Source organism: Giraffa tippelskirchi, chromosome 2, assembly GCF_054371585.1.
Source record: "Giraffa tippelskirchi isolate mGirTip1 chromosome 2, T2T-mGirTip1v1.2.pri, whole genome shotgun sequence".
Lineage (NCBI taxonomy): Eukaryota > Metazoa > Chordata > Mammalia > Artiodactyla > Giraffidae > Giraffa > Giraffa tippelskirchi.
In genome coordinates, this window is record NC_137276.1 from 227,298,261 (window position 1) to 227,312,928 (window position 14,668).

The window sequence follows — 14,668 nt, forward strand, 5'->3', positions numbered from 1 at the left end:
ACTGACTTTTGTTTTCTTTAAACCAGTAGCAACATCAACACAGATGGCTATTTCTGTGTATCTGGAATCTAAAAATAACAATCTCTTCCAAACAATTCTTTGGTCATTTTGACCTGTACGGTTTAAATTCACATAGTTCATGAATAAAAGGAGAAAAACCAACCTTGTTACAATGGATTGCTTTGGGTTCTTTCTGCCCCACTTCCTTTCTGAGCAGACTGTTTGGTTGTTCAGTCGCTAAGTCAGGTCCGACTCTTTGTGACCCCATGGACTGTGGCCCACCAGGCTCCTTTGTCCATGGGATTCTCCAGGCAAGAATACTGGAGTGAGTTGCCATTTTCTCCTCCACTATACAGCTGTATCTATCATCTATCTATCTGTCTTTGAACACCTTGATTTTTAAGAACTGCATAGTATCCCATTGCTTGAATATATTTACCCGAATTTTTTAAAAGAATCCTGAATGGTTACATGTTGAGGCTGCTTTAAAATTTTTATCTAGATAAAAAAAAGTGCCATGAAGACTATCCCTGTACATAGATCTCTGGGTTCATCTCTGATGACCACACAAGGCAGTGTTTGAAGCATTTCATCACTTCCCTCCCCCCGTTTCTATGCGCTTAATCAACAAGGAGGTTGTTGAGTTGGATTCTGGATCACGCAGTATTACCCGCAAAGATATTTCATCAGCTGTTACATGTCTTCAAAGCTTGTGGTTTGCCTAGCATGTGCAGTGTGCGATGCCCATCAGGAGGCAAGCTGGGAGGAAGACAGATGGTCTTGGGGAACCAGGAGTGTTGGTCGCGTTACAGACCCAGCTGCTGAGCCTTTAGAGACCCACCCTCCCACGGCTTCGATGAGAGGTTTATTCTCCCTCACGTTAACAGCCCAGAGGTCTGAGGTCAGGCCTAGCAGGGCCTTGCAATCATTTGACTTTTACCTTGAAGTAAAGAGGTAAAAGCTTCACTTTCCACTGTGTCCGCATCTAGCTAGAGGGACAGGGACCTGGAACTCATGAGGCCACTTGGGAAGGGACACTTCTCCTCTCTTTTCATCTGCCGGAACTTGGTAGCCCCAGCATCAGGGATCACCAGGGAGGGTGGCAAATGTAGTCCGCAGCTAGGTGACTGGATACTGGGGCCGCACGCCAGCCTGAGCGCTCCTGGCTCCTGGGAGAGGCCCGAGAGGCCCACAGTGGTTTGTCCATTGCAGATGGTGATGGTGGAGCTGCTTTACCAGGAGGAAGTTAGTTTCAGCGCCATGACAGCCAGAAGGGCAATGTCATGGCAGGTGGAGGGCACACTGGTCCCAGCCCAAGGGCACAGGGGGTGGCCCTGGCTCCCTCAGTACCCTGGAGGAATTCCGAGGTGCCACAGCCCTGCCTCTGCCCATGGAAGGGTGGTTCTGGGAAGGGAATCTGTTCACTGTCCAAACACTTGGAGGGTGACCAAGGAAAGGGCACCTGAGGTGGCTGCTCTCCGGATAGCTCTCTTTGCTCTGGGGCCAGTAGGAGGGCAAGCGTAGGGAAGAGCTGACCTGGCTTAAAGGGTGAATCGAGAGTATCTTAGGGACAAAGTGCCAGGGGGCCCAGAGATTCACCTAAGGTTAGCGTTGCCTGTTGGCTCCAGTGCGGGGGGACCCTGTGCCAGGGAGTGGCCAGAGGCAAGCGGGAACAAACACAAAACAGGGTAGGTTGGGGGAGGGGACCCTGAGCAAATCTCCATCTCTTCCCTCACTTGCAGAGTGATGTCTGTCTTGCTTGGACCACAAAGCTGTTAAGTTGCTCAGTCGTGTTCAACTCTTGGCTATCTCCATGGACTGTAAGCCACCAGGCTCCTGTCCGTGGGATTCTTCAGGCAAGAATACTGGAGTGGACTGCCATTTCCTTCTCCAGGGGATCTTCCTGACCCAGGAATCAAACTCGCATCTCCTGCGTTGCAGGCAGATTCTTTCCTGTCTGAGCCACCTGAAGCTTAAATAAGACATAACATGAAGCAGTCTTGGAAACTACAGAGCAGCCTTCAGTTTGGGGGTGTTAGGTCAAAATTAAGGGCATTTTACTGGGGAGCTTTTCTTGGAGGACTGATCGAGTCAGTCACCCTGATGATCCATTAGAAACCAGGATTTCTGAACAGGTCCTTAAAGATGGGAGATTTTGGCAGGCGATTCTAGATGGACTTGGTCAAGTGACTACTTCCTGTCAGGTGCTGTGTGAAGCCAGTCAGTCGATCCCTGGGGTCAGATAGCCCAGAGAAGTCAGAGGCTGTCAGGCCAGTGACCAACACCGTTCACTGACATCTTTACGTCTGGGAGACCCAGTACTGAGCTCGTCATAATCTTGCTTCACTCTCGTAGCAGCTACTCGGCAAGGGGATGTTACGGCTGCTACGTGCAAGGGCGGAAGCCGAGCCTTGAAAGCAGGAGGCTTCAGGGGTTCAAACAGCAGAGGTCGGCATGTACACCCCCTAGATGGCTCTAAGATGCATCCTTAACCCTCACGCCTACTGCTGAGGAGAGGACAGTCTGGCCAGGGGACGCACTGCGGATGGCGTGTCATATCCCCTTATGGAACCTCCTGCCGAATGTTTCTGTAGAGTGCTTATTACTACTCCCGGCGAGGTCACTTTCAGTCTGGGAGAGGGTTACTATCCAAGCGAAGGAACACATTACTGTGGCTGCAAGCCTTCTAGTCCTGTCAGGATGTTTTATAACCTGAAGTGCAGTGACCGAGTGTGTACCAGGTTAAGTCTCTGAGGTCTTCTCTTCTGGCAACTTCAGGGTAACTGTAACTATCAGAGAAGCAAGGTTTGCTTTGTGCTTGGCTCCCCCAGCCCGGCTGGAAAGGCCTTAATTGGCAGAACCACTCAGATGGTAAAGAATCCGCCTGCAACGCTGGAGACCTGGGTTCAATCCCTGAGTGGGGAAGACCCCCTGGAGGAGGAAATGGCAACCCACTCCAGTATTCTTGCCTGGAGAACTGCATGGACCTAGGAGCCTGGCAGACTACAGTCCATGGGGTCACAAAGAGTCGGACATGACTGAGCGACTCACACACACACCAACGGGCAGAAGCTCAACCAAAGAGTAGTGCCTTCTAACCATCAGTGTACCTCCCATTGGACTGGTGCTCCCAAGAGGGGAAAAAAACCCAGATTCTATCCCGGGCTGACCTTCCCGGCCACCCGTGGTTCTGAGGACACTCTAGGGGTCTGTGGTGCCCAGCAAGCTGAGAAACCTGCCACCTGCCGAGTGCTCGGCTCTGATCTGGACCTCTGCCCCGGTGTTAGCAGTCACTGCTTTTAGGTAGATTTTCTTGATTTCAGAAGAGAGCTGTGTTTTTGGCCAGAATCTCTCTGGAGGCTTTTATAGACATCACTGGCTCTAAACTTAGAATTACATGGAGAGTGGAGAGCAGGGCAGATCACTTTTGGCTCAAGTCAGAACGCACAGGCTGGACAAACGGACCTGTCACAGTACTCAGGTGAGCACAAACTGGCCCTGTTTTGAGGGTGCGAAGCAGCCCGGTCACGTGGCTGACACAGGGTCTTGGGGGCATGGCCGTGGGGGTCAGCCCACGTGCTGCGGAAGCTGTAAGAAGCGAGAAGCGCCAGAGCAGGAGCAGCGGCCGGCGTTTGACCAGCGTGGGCTGAGGCCACTTCCAGCATCTGACTCGAGATGAAACCAACGGCTGAAAAACTCAAGAGACGACGACCTTAACTTCACCTGCAGGCTCAGCCCCTGCCCAGGCTCTGGGCTCTGAGACAAAGGAATGAGGTAAGATAGTGAAGTACTTAACAGCGCCTGGTATGAAGGCTATTTTTTCCTAAGGGATATAAGCTTCCAATTTCTAAGAATAATAGACAAAAAACTAAATTTCAAAGGGCCTTTTAACTTTTAAGAAGATCCTGAGAGAAAGATATAAAAAATAAGGCTCCCTGTATTTCCACTTTAAAAGACAGTAAACACAGTGTATCCTGTTCAGGAAGCATTTTATTGTTGCTCCAAGTTTAAGAACTTTCACTTTTAGAAAATCAATACTTTTACAGAATCGCCCGCATTGCTCTGCTCAGCTTCTGAATCTTGGTTTTTGCAGACATATCAACGTATTTCTCTCCAATACGGACAATCATTCCACCCATGATTGATGGATCGATCTAGGAAAGAAAATAGGTTGGAAATGTGAAAATACCCTGACATTTCATTAATGAAAAAGCAAGATAAAAAAATTGCTCTGAAAAGTCTATGTGCTATGTAATTGTAACATGTAATAATTACATCTAGAAAAAGAAGTTAAATTGTGATGGACTCAGTAATCATTTATGTTGGAAATAAACATAAAGGTTCTACTATAGGCAAGGTTTTACATAAGTAGATCTCACTTTCCACTTTCTATAGCCATTTGAAGTGTCAAACAACCTGAAGAAATGTACTGTACACAATTAAAAACCTACCTTAACTTCCAATTTCAAAACCTGGCCTTTACTTAGGAAGCTCTTCAGGACTGTTTTCAATTCAGTAAGAGTGGCTTCATCTAAAGGCTGAAAAAGGACAAAACATCCTTAAATTCAGATAAAGTTAAACAAAAGTTACTCCAGTAGAAGGAGAGAAAAATACCCCTCTGGGAACATTTCACCAAGACAGGCCGTGTGAACTCCTGTGTTCGGTATCTGGGGACCCATTCTGGAGTTGCACCCCGAGAGTCACTCATCAGCGCTGCTCTCGGGGTGTGCGAAGGCCTGCCTCACCAGAGCACCGGTTATGCTCTTTTGGAGAGTTAGAATCTCTTAAACACTAGAAATACTCACCTAGGTAAGGACAGGTGCTGTGTACCCCAAGTAACTCAACCATGCTCGGTAGGTAACTCAGCCCCACAGACTGTTCTCCTACAATGAACTACAGTGCAAAGAGAATACAATGGAAATACAGTGTATTCCACTGTACACTGGACAACAATGAAAATAATTCCAGGGAGGTAGCGCCACTTGAGAAACATCGACTTCTGGGAGATAGGACTGTGGTTCAAATCCCAGCTCCATCTTCTGTGACCTCCAGCAACCAACTTACTTTCCCTGGGCTTGTTTCCTCACTAGTAAAATAAAGGAAACAACACCTCTGCTTCACACAGACCTTTGATATTACGTAAAATAATTATAAAGTGCCCAGCATATTGTGTGTTTCAATAAATGGTGACTATTACTATGCTCTACTTCAGCAAGTCCATAAGACCAGTGGGGCCCATTCACATTATACTCTCCGCTTCATCACCACGAAAGATTAACAGATTACATTTCAGTAAACTACTTAGCATTATGTTTAAAAAATAATTCAAATCTGTACTGGAATATAAACCAGTATTTCCTGACACATTTTAACCCAACCTACAGTCTTTACGAATAACCACTGATTAGGGATGCGCCAGGGAGACACCTGCCGGGTCTTGCAAAGAGGAGGTTCAGAGAAGTGAAGTGAAGTAAAGCGGCTCAGTCGCGTCCAACTCTTAGCGACCCCATGGACTGTAGCCTACCAGGCTCCTCCGTCCATGGGATTTTCCAGGCAAGAGTACTGGAGTGGGGTGCCATGTTCACAGAAGATGGTATAAATGAAGAGACCTCCCAACTGACAAGTCAGTTCAGTTCAGTTGCTCAGTCTTGTCCGACTCTGCAACCCCATGGACTGCAGCATGCCAGGCTCCCCTGATTTCTTGATTTTAGCCTTTTTCTTTTTGTTCTACAAAATGGAAAGTCAAGACAAATGCAGTGGCAACAACTCATTACTTACAGATGCAGTGGTAACTGTGCATGGTACTTCTCCACGGTGGACACTCATCATGGTAGAAAATGCGGAAATGACTGCAGGGGTATTATTCAAACGACCATTTTCAGCAAGCAAATCTGGGAGAGTGAACATTTTTCACTTAAATCATGTTCATGAAGCAGTATATTCACCTCAAATGTAAACTGATGTGGCCTTAAAATACTATATTCAATGTCACTTAAGAATGTGGATGGAGAAGCTGCAACCTGTTATCTAAAAAGAATATTCAACTTTTTTTTTTTTTTTAAAAGACTGCATCAACAAGGGCTTGAATTTGTAAAGGGGTATGTGTCTTAAACGAATCTGCAATAGATTTCTTCATCATAGCTTGAAATCTGACTTTCAGGTTTATGCCACAAATCCCCAAATTAACACATTATCTTATATTCACTATACATTTTCTTTGGATTCTAAGTGATCAAAGGATTTGAAAAACAATTCAAATGTACCAAAGAATGTAAATGTCTTTAAGGACAGAGACACAGCCACTGGCTATAAACCATTTTCTTGGTAGGAATCCCACTGGCCTCCTCCACGGGGTAAAACTATGCATTGAGACTTTCCTGCATCTTAATATCCTTCAGACAGTGCTCCTCAAACTATAAGGTGTAAGCAACTCACTCGAGCAGTGAGTGAAGATGCCGATTCTGATTTAGCGGATTCTACACTGCCAAAGCCTGGTGTTCCTGGTCTAGGGATCACGGTTTCAGGAGCACAATTTTCACAGACTTCGATAAAAGAGCTAATACTTACTGATCAGGTTGGACGTGAGGGGAGAGAACTTCTCTTTCGCTGTCATGTCATTTAGGCTTTTCATTTTAATGGAACGCTTTACATAGGGATTCATAAGAGAAGCAGCCATTTTGGGTTCCTTCAAGATTTGCTGAAAGAACCAAAAAGATAATTTCTTCAGACTCTTTAGAACATAAATGATCCCAGCTGCTGTACACACACTTTTTGATGAATCATGTATTTCACGAATAAAATTAGAAAAGTTTCGTCAAATAAATTTTTGCCTTTAAGAATGCACCACACATGATTTTACACAGGATACAGTATTTTGTGAAAATATTTAAGACCACTCTAATGAAGTTTCTTAAGTTTATTTTTGCTTTTCAGGAGAGATTTAAAAAAAAACTAAGCAGCTATGAGACTCAATCTGCGGCACACTGTAATGTATCTACTATGGGTATTACTCTGGTTCTTCCCCTCGTAAGGCGATGCCACTGATGCCCACACACCAACACAGACCTAACGAGACGTACTGAGTGCAGGAGGCCCCTTAGCCTTTCCCTTGGAGGGGCCTCTCCCTCTGAGGCTGATCTGGATTCTGGACACTCACAGAGTTCGGGAAAACCAACCGAGTGCTGGGCGGGAACTCGGCTGCTTCCAAGGCAGTTGGGCCTGGGAGGAAAAACGGCCAAAAAAATCAGAGTGCCATGACCACAAGGAGACGACTGTCTCCAGCCTATTACATCACAAACGTCAGGTCAGTGACCATGGGCAGCTTCCAGCACTCTGCTCCCCTCAGCGTCAGGCCAGAGCTCCAGCAAACCAACCGCTGTTTCCATGTGGCCACGTCTCAGTTGCACACCTCCACTAACCTTTCGATCGTTGTGTTAGTACCCTCTCCTGGGCTCCTGAACAATTTCTGCCTCTGATCCTAGCTACGTGCCTACATTGCCATCTAATGTTAAAACTTCAACTCAAGTGACCCCCCAAAACAACGTTTTCCCCTACAAGCTGCTAGTTCATACAAACGACAAGCATTCTGGAGTTGGCGCTATCCCAGTTTCACGTCTCTTTTTAACTGTTTCTGCTGCACCATCCACGGACAGTTAGCAACACCTGGGCAGCATCACGCTTCCCTCTTGGTGCTGAAAAATGGCTGACTTTGTTTCGTAAAGAGTCTTAAGGTTGCCTCCTTCGTATGTCTCCACATCTTAACTGACTTCAGTTTTAATTAACCCCATTCTAAGGCCCCCAAGCCAGGCACTGTCTCGTGGTGAACACCACGGGTTTACAATGGGTGTGTGCGACAGTAGAGGGCAGGAACCATCACCTCCCCAAAAGCCTGTGTGACCCTGATGACTCCAGCTACCCCAGGCCACAGGTATCTCCAAGTCAGGCCGCTGGGTCTGTGAGGATCCTAATAGGTGACGGCACCAACGAAGACCAATTGCACTAGATAACTGGACAGAGGGAAGAATACAGAGCTATAGCTATTGTCCCTTAGGACAAAGGCTCCCACGAAAGCTCAACATGAAAAAATGCACAGAACACTTACGCATTGTTCTATACAGCTAGTCTGTGAGGGTTTTCCCCCCTTATAAGATTAGAAACGCACAAACAAACAAAAACAAACTTGAGGTGGCGACTAGAAAGTAAAAGGAGAAGGGAAGCGACAAAACCTGGAGCAACTTTTGAACGAGACAACTCAGGGCACCTGCACTTTAAAGTCTCCTGTTTAAGTCACACTGCAGGCTTCTGTTAACTCAGTTCACGTACTCTTCATGTTTAAAAAAACAACAACGTAAAAATCAACTTCCGCTGCAGTCTCACGGTCTTCCTTCATCGGTTCTCTGTTATCGTCCTGCAGCTCAGGCACCTTCACTAATGTGCTGCCCAGTGGGCTCTGCTCACTTTCCCTCACATCTTGGGAATAAAATAATAACTGACACTGAGGAAAAGACTTCAAAAGGAAAATAAATTCCCAGTAAAACAAGATCATAATATATCCTAAAGCCTATTTTGGAAATACCGAGAAATACAAGCATCAATTCTCAAGGTAATTTTTAGCCCTCCTTTGAAATGGCAGTTGATTCTTAAATTTAGATTTTCTATTTCTTCTCTGAAGCCCCAAATCTCGGTTCCTAACATTAATAGTCTCATATGTGCCTATTACAAACAGGTTCAGAACAATTCTACCCAGTATTATCACTATCAACATGATTACAGGAAATATGTTTTTTCTTTTCCTTTTTTTGCAGTTCTTTTCCTCTTAGGATGTACTTCATTAGGGATGCAGAGTCAAAGATCTAAGGAAAAAATATACAATGAGAACTTAGCAAGCAATGAACAGGAAAGCTACTTACTCCTACTCTCAACAATTCCTTTTCTACTTGCTCCAGTTTATTCTGTTTAGATGCAGCAGAATAAAGAGCTGTGGCATAGCGACCTTCGATGCCATATATCTGAACAGGTGGCTTAAAAAAAAAAAAAGGGTGGAGTAGGGGAAGAAGAGAAAAGGAAAATCAGTTAAGACAATATCATGGTATCAAGAGCAGAAATATTTATAATTTTAAAATTATTATAAAATGCTACCCCAAATGACAATTCTCAAACAAGTAAGGGATGTTTCCTTGGCCATGTCACTCCGTCTATGAGCTTTCAATTCTTCTTCTTAAAATGTTTTCTTCTTAGAAAACACGGTGTCTAAAGTCCCTTTCCGTTCTGCAGATAATTCAACTGTGCTAATTTTGAGATGAACTTAGGATTCCTCTGAATTCAGTAACTACTTAGTTCCAAGTTTAGGAGGTGTTAAAAACTGATAGAAGGCAGTTTTGAACATGTTAGAGCCAGGAAAACAGGTGTTTATGATACATACACAAGCATAATTTTATACATTTCATAGCAATACTGCAAATTTCCCTTACAGAGTATCTCCATAAATGTTCAGTTTAATGGAGCCCTTTAGCAATTTACTAAGTACCTGATGCTTGAATTATTTTTTTACAGTGAACCAAAGGCTTTTAAAATCACATTATCATCAATGCATGACTACATATGCTTAGTGGTACTGTGTGATGGTACTGGAAAAGCTTAGGTTTTGAATGAGCAAGATTTAGTTTCTGTCCAGCTCGAAGACTAAGCTGAATAACCCCTCCCCTTTTGCAAAATGAGAAGACCGGCTACCTCCCATCACTGCTACTGTGTTTTAAGAAATTCTCCAACTTAAAAGGTTTTTTCGTGGGCCTGTTCCACGGCAGGCATTCAACACTATTCTGTTCCCTAGCCCCCTGACTCCCCAGCCTATCTGGGGAACCACAAATCATGCAGAAAGATTTAAGTGTTAACTATACAAAATTCATGTCTAAGTATATTGCTATCTGAAACCACATACATTTATTTGCTTTACAATTACGGAAAAATAAGCTGACATACCCTCACAAGCTTGGCAAACGGCCTGACCACAGATGTACTGAAGCATCGCACCTTTAACACAAAAAGAGACACTGAATGAGATTACTGAAGGATTTCTGCATTTACACTAATAGTAAAAAATACTAAATGATTCACTTCTTATGTTTCCTTGTATCATCACATAGATTACATGAGGCTGAGCTGCTCTTCACTTAGGAGTAAATTTCCCCACTGAAGAGTCATTCCAGGCTGCGTGGGAAAGCTGCCTTCCCACTATGAGGCTAGCACACGAGTATGGGAGAGGAAACACTAAGTTTGAGGAAATGTTGTTTAGTTGCTCAGTTGTGTGTGACTCTTCTGCGACCCCATGGACTGCAGCCCACCAGGCTCCTCTGTCCCTGGGATTTCCCCCACTGTGAGAATACTGGAGTGGGTAGCCATTCCCTTCTCCAGGGGATCTTCCCCACCCAGGGATGGAACCCATGTCTCCTGCATTGGCAGGCAGGTTCTTTACTACTGAGCCACCAGGAAGCCCAAATTTCAAGCAGTAGGTCTTTAAAAAAAAAAAATTTGACAAGATTTTCAGCATTTATGTTACCACCTTGGAGCATGATTCTAATAACAAGTGGGAGGATTCCAGGCATTATCTGCAAGAGAGGTACCTTCTTAAGACTCCAAAATCTATCTGAATATAAAGATGAATTCTTTGGCTACCCCAGCAGTCTGATGTGAGAACAGGCCCCAGTATGTTGCCTACCAAGATACTAACCTTGATATTGTTGAAATGGTATCTTGTCTATCAAGAGTCGGAATCCAGAGTTTAAAAAGCACCCGCAAGGGCATAGGTCACCTTCAAATAATACCAAAGTGTACTATACGGCTGAGAAGGTTAAAAGACTTTCTATAACATGGAAAACTTACGGAAGCTGCAAGGTGTTATGATATACATAAAGCATCGTATTACATAAAGAGCACAAATTTTTCTGTGACTCTGTGGGTTCGAATCTCAGTTCTACCCCTTACTCAGTCAAAACCCCAGTAATACTAGTAGTAGTTTGATCACAACAACAAAGATAAATCCCCCTTCTCCTGGGTCTCTCAACCAGCTGCTTCCCGGGGCTGCGCTCGGAGGACGCCAAGGTCAGAAACGCGCGCCCAGCGTCCACTGTGTCCCGCGCGCATCCCGGGGAAAGGAGGGGTTGGGGGGAAACAGGGCCGCCCCGCGTCACCCCTCACTCTCCCGGCTTCACGACCTTGAACGGCCGCTACGCTCCCCAGGTGTGGCCTGGAACTGTGGGACTTGGCGGTTCAGTGCTGGTCACTCCAGGAGGGCTCTACCCGCTGGCTTTCAGGACCTCCGTCCTCTCACCTGCTGGGACAGCCGGGACACTGCTGGCGCGGCCATCTTCTCCTGGCGGCTGTAGGTCAAACCCGAGTCGGCGAGCGAAACCGAGAGCGCACGCGTGCGTCAGCGTAGCCGCTCGGCCTGCTGGGAAATGTAGGCGTAGGTCGTCAGGCCGCATGCGCGGGGATCTCCCTCAGGCTGGGAGTTGTAGTCCTCAGAAGCGAGCGGTCGGGGTGGGACCCACAGAGCCGGGGGTGGGGTCTAGCTGGCTCGGATAGCCCCTGGAAATGAGATTGCTGAGTTACTTAGTGGCCCTTAGTGTAGAATAGAGTTCTTTAACTTTCCATTTAGATAAGTAGGGTGGCATTTGTTCTATTTCACATTCATCACTAGCATAATTAGCATGTTTACTCTTTCTTCCTACCACGCCAAAGTGTGTATCAAGCGCAGGTCCTTGCTCTCTTTGTGAATATGCTGTATATGCCCCTTTGCAGCTCCAGCAGCCGGAGAAGGCAATGGCACCCCACTCCAGTACTCTTGCCTGGAAAATCCCATGGACGGAGGAGCCTGGTAGGAAGGCTACAGTCCATAGGGTCGCTAAGAGTCGGATACGACTGAGCGACTTCACTTTCACTTTTCCCTTTCATGCATTGGAGAAGGAAATGGCAACCCACTCCAGTGTTCTTGCCTGGAGAATCCCAGGGACGGGGGAGCCTGTGGGCTGCCGTCTATGGGGTCGCACAGAGTCGGACACGACTGAAGCAACTTAGCAGCAGCAGCAGCTCCAGCAGCGGACCCTACAGGCCTAGTATTTGGACCGTGACTGCTCCTGCAGACCGTGATCCCCCCTCCATCCCATCTTTCCTGAGTACAGCACTGACCCCCTTGGTTTGTGCGGACGCGTGAGGTTCTGGTGATTAAATACTTCCTTCTGGGTAGGGCAGAGTAATTAGCTGAGGAGCAGACCTAAAAATAGAACTGGTGTTTGAGTAAAGTGTGACATTGAAACTGAGAACCCAACACTAGCTTTGGCTAGTTTCTCTGTTTTCATAAAAACAACTTATTTTCAACCCATTTTTCCCATAAATAGAACAGTAATTTTTTAAATTAATTTATTTTATTTGGAGGCTAATTACTTTACAATATTGTGGTGGTTTTGCCCCACATTGACGTGAATCAGCCATAGGTGTACACGTGTCCCCCATCCTGACCCCCCCTCCCACCTCCTTCCCATCCCATCCCTCTGGGTTGTCCCAGTGCAGCGGCTTCGAGCGCCCTGTTTCATGCATTGAACTTGGACTGGTCATTTTTCTCTTCTGTAGGGAAGAGAGTTTGCAGCTGGAGCATGGTTGGAGTTGCCGGGTTGCAGTAATGAGGCCCTATGGTCAATTAAGGTGTTCTGCTCAGTTCTATTATAGGAACACAAATTAAGTCATTAATTTACATTAAAAGTCATTAATTTTAATGATGAGTGCGGTTTTCTCATCATTACAAAAAACTTGTTAAAATGCAGAAAAGTAGAGGAATGTAATTGCCCTCTTGTGGACCACCTGAGGGCAGCCATTGTCAATATTTTAGTGTGTTGTCTCCCATTATTTTTTCAGAGAGTAGGCTGAACTGCCCAGGCTTGAATCCCGGTCCTTTCATTGACCTTGACCCAATTATATAATTTCTCTGTGTTTCAGTGTTGTTATCTATGAGTATTATAATAGCACCTACCTTACAGGCTGTTAGGGAAAATGAACAAGATATAGAACAATTTTCTGACCGACTGGCACTTGATAATGCTCCTTATTTTGTTTTTGTTTTTATCACATATACAGACTCACAATCTGTACGTAATTTAGTATCTTGCCTTTTTCCTTAATACAAGAAAAGTGTACTAAATTATATATGACTCATAAATACATGTTTACAGTATGATATAATCATATTTCTTAGTTATAAGATTTTTATAAACATAATTTTAATGTTCAGAGTCACCCATCAAGTAGATACTCTGTGATGTAATCATTCAATAACTTTTGAACATAATTCAGATCGTTGCCTTTTTTCCCCCCTTTTTAAACAATACTTCATCTCCTGAGCATCTTTATTTTTTTTTTTATTAGAAAAAATGCCATATTTTATTGATCACCATTTATGAGAATCCTACCAAAACACTACAACCAACTGGCCTTGAAGAGAAATAGCACAATGACAGAAAACTCAAAATACTATACCTTTGAGGAGCCTGCAACCAGGCCAATGGAAAATCAACACACAACTCCCACCACCCCACACACAAATATGAACAGGTTATATAAGGAAGCCAAGGCTGAGAAAACACATTGGAAGACAAGGAACACGCCCACACGTGATCTGTGTGCAGGGTTTCCTTAAAAACATGTAAGAGGTTCTCCTTCATTTTACTCAACTCAAAGAAATTCTTGATCTAAAATTATTCCATGTCTAACATTATACAAAGGAAATATCATAAAGCAAAAGTTTACATTTTCCTGGGAGCTGTCCATTGCAAGTAAGAAAATGTTACTTGCATTTTTTAGTGTAAAATCCACATAAAAACAGGAGTTGTAATATAGTGCTTGCCGTTTAAGTGTAACACTGCCAAAATGCTTTATACAGGACTATTTTACATTACAGAAGAGGAATATCAATGAAGAGGTAATCAGTGCTTCCAAACTTTTCTAATTCATCTCCTGAGCATCTTTAGACGCAAACTTTTTTTTTTCTTCATGCTTAGGATAACTTCCAAGTAGATTTCCAGAGATGGCACAAGTTGGTGAGAGGGTATGAACACTTTAAAAGTCTTTGATGAGGGAATTTCCTGGTGGTCCAATGGCTAGGACTCTGCACTCTTGAGGCAGCGGTCCTGGAATTGACCAAGGTACTAGATCCCATGTGCAGCAGCTAAGAGTTCGAATGCCTCAACTAGTCCCCCAGGCCAAAGATCCTGCATGCTGCAACTAAGACCTGATGCATCCAAATAATAAGTAAGTAAATAATTTAAAAAGTCTTTGATGAATGAGGGCATGCTCTTTTCAAAACTTTTAACCACTTTACACTTGCACTAGCAGTGCATAAAAACCCTTGTTTTACTTCCCTCTGCAAATTCTTCTGGGAGGCTGTTTTCAAATAAGTCTAAAGGAAGGTGTATACATTATGCAGAACGTTTTATTGAGCGCCTATGGCTCAGCGGTAAAGAATCCGCCTGCCCATGCAGGAGACACGAGTTCGATTCCCAGGTCAGGAAAATCCCCTGCAGAAGAAAATAGCAATCCACTCCAGTATTCTTGCTGAAGAATCCCATGGACAGAGGAGCCTGGTGGGCTACAGTCCATGCGGCCACAAAGAGTCGGATATGAC

At 44.8% G+C, this 14,668-nt stretch overlaps 1 protein-coding gene across 1 annotated transcript; it reads right to left on the bottom strand.

The window, feature by feature from the left end:
* Positions 1-3,972: 3,972 nt before the first annotated feature.
* Positions 3,973-11,379, bottom strand: ATP5PO (ATP synthase peripheral stalk subunit OSCP). Its single transcript, XM_081572960.1, has 7 exons — positions 11,327-11,379; positions 9,979-10,029; positions 8,910-9,020; positions 6,568-6,697; positions 5,779-5,891; positions 4,452-4,538; positions 3,973-4,154 (listed from the first exon to the last, which is right to left on the bottom strand). Exons 1-7 carry the CDS (start codon positions 11,360-11,362, stop codon positions 4,041-4,043), a joined length of 642 nt encoding a protein of 213 aa, XP_081429086.1. The 5' UTR covers positions 11,363-11,379; the 3' UTR covers positions 3,973-4,040.
* Between the last annotated feature and the right edge of the window lie 3,289 nt (positions 11,380-14,668).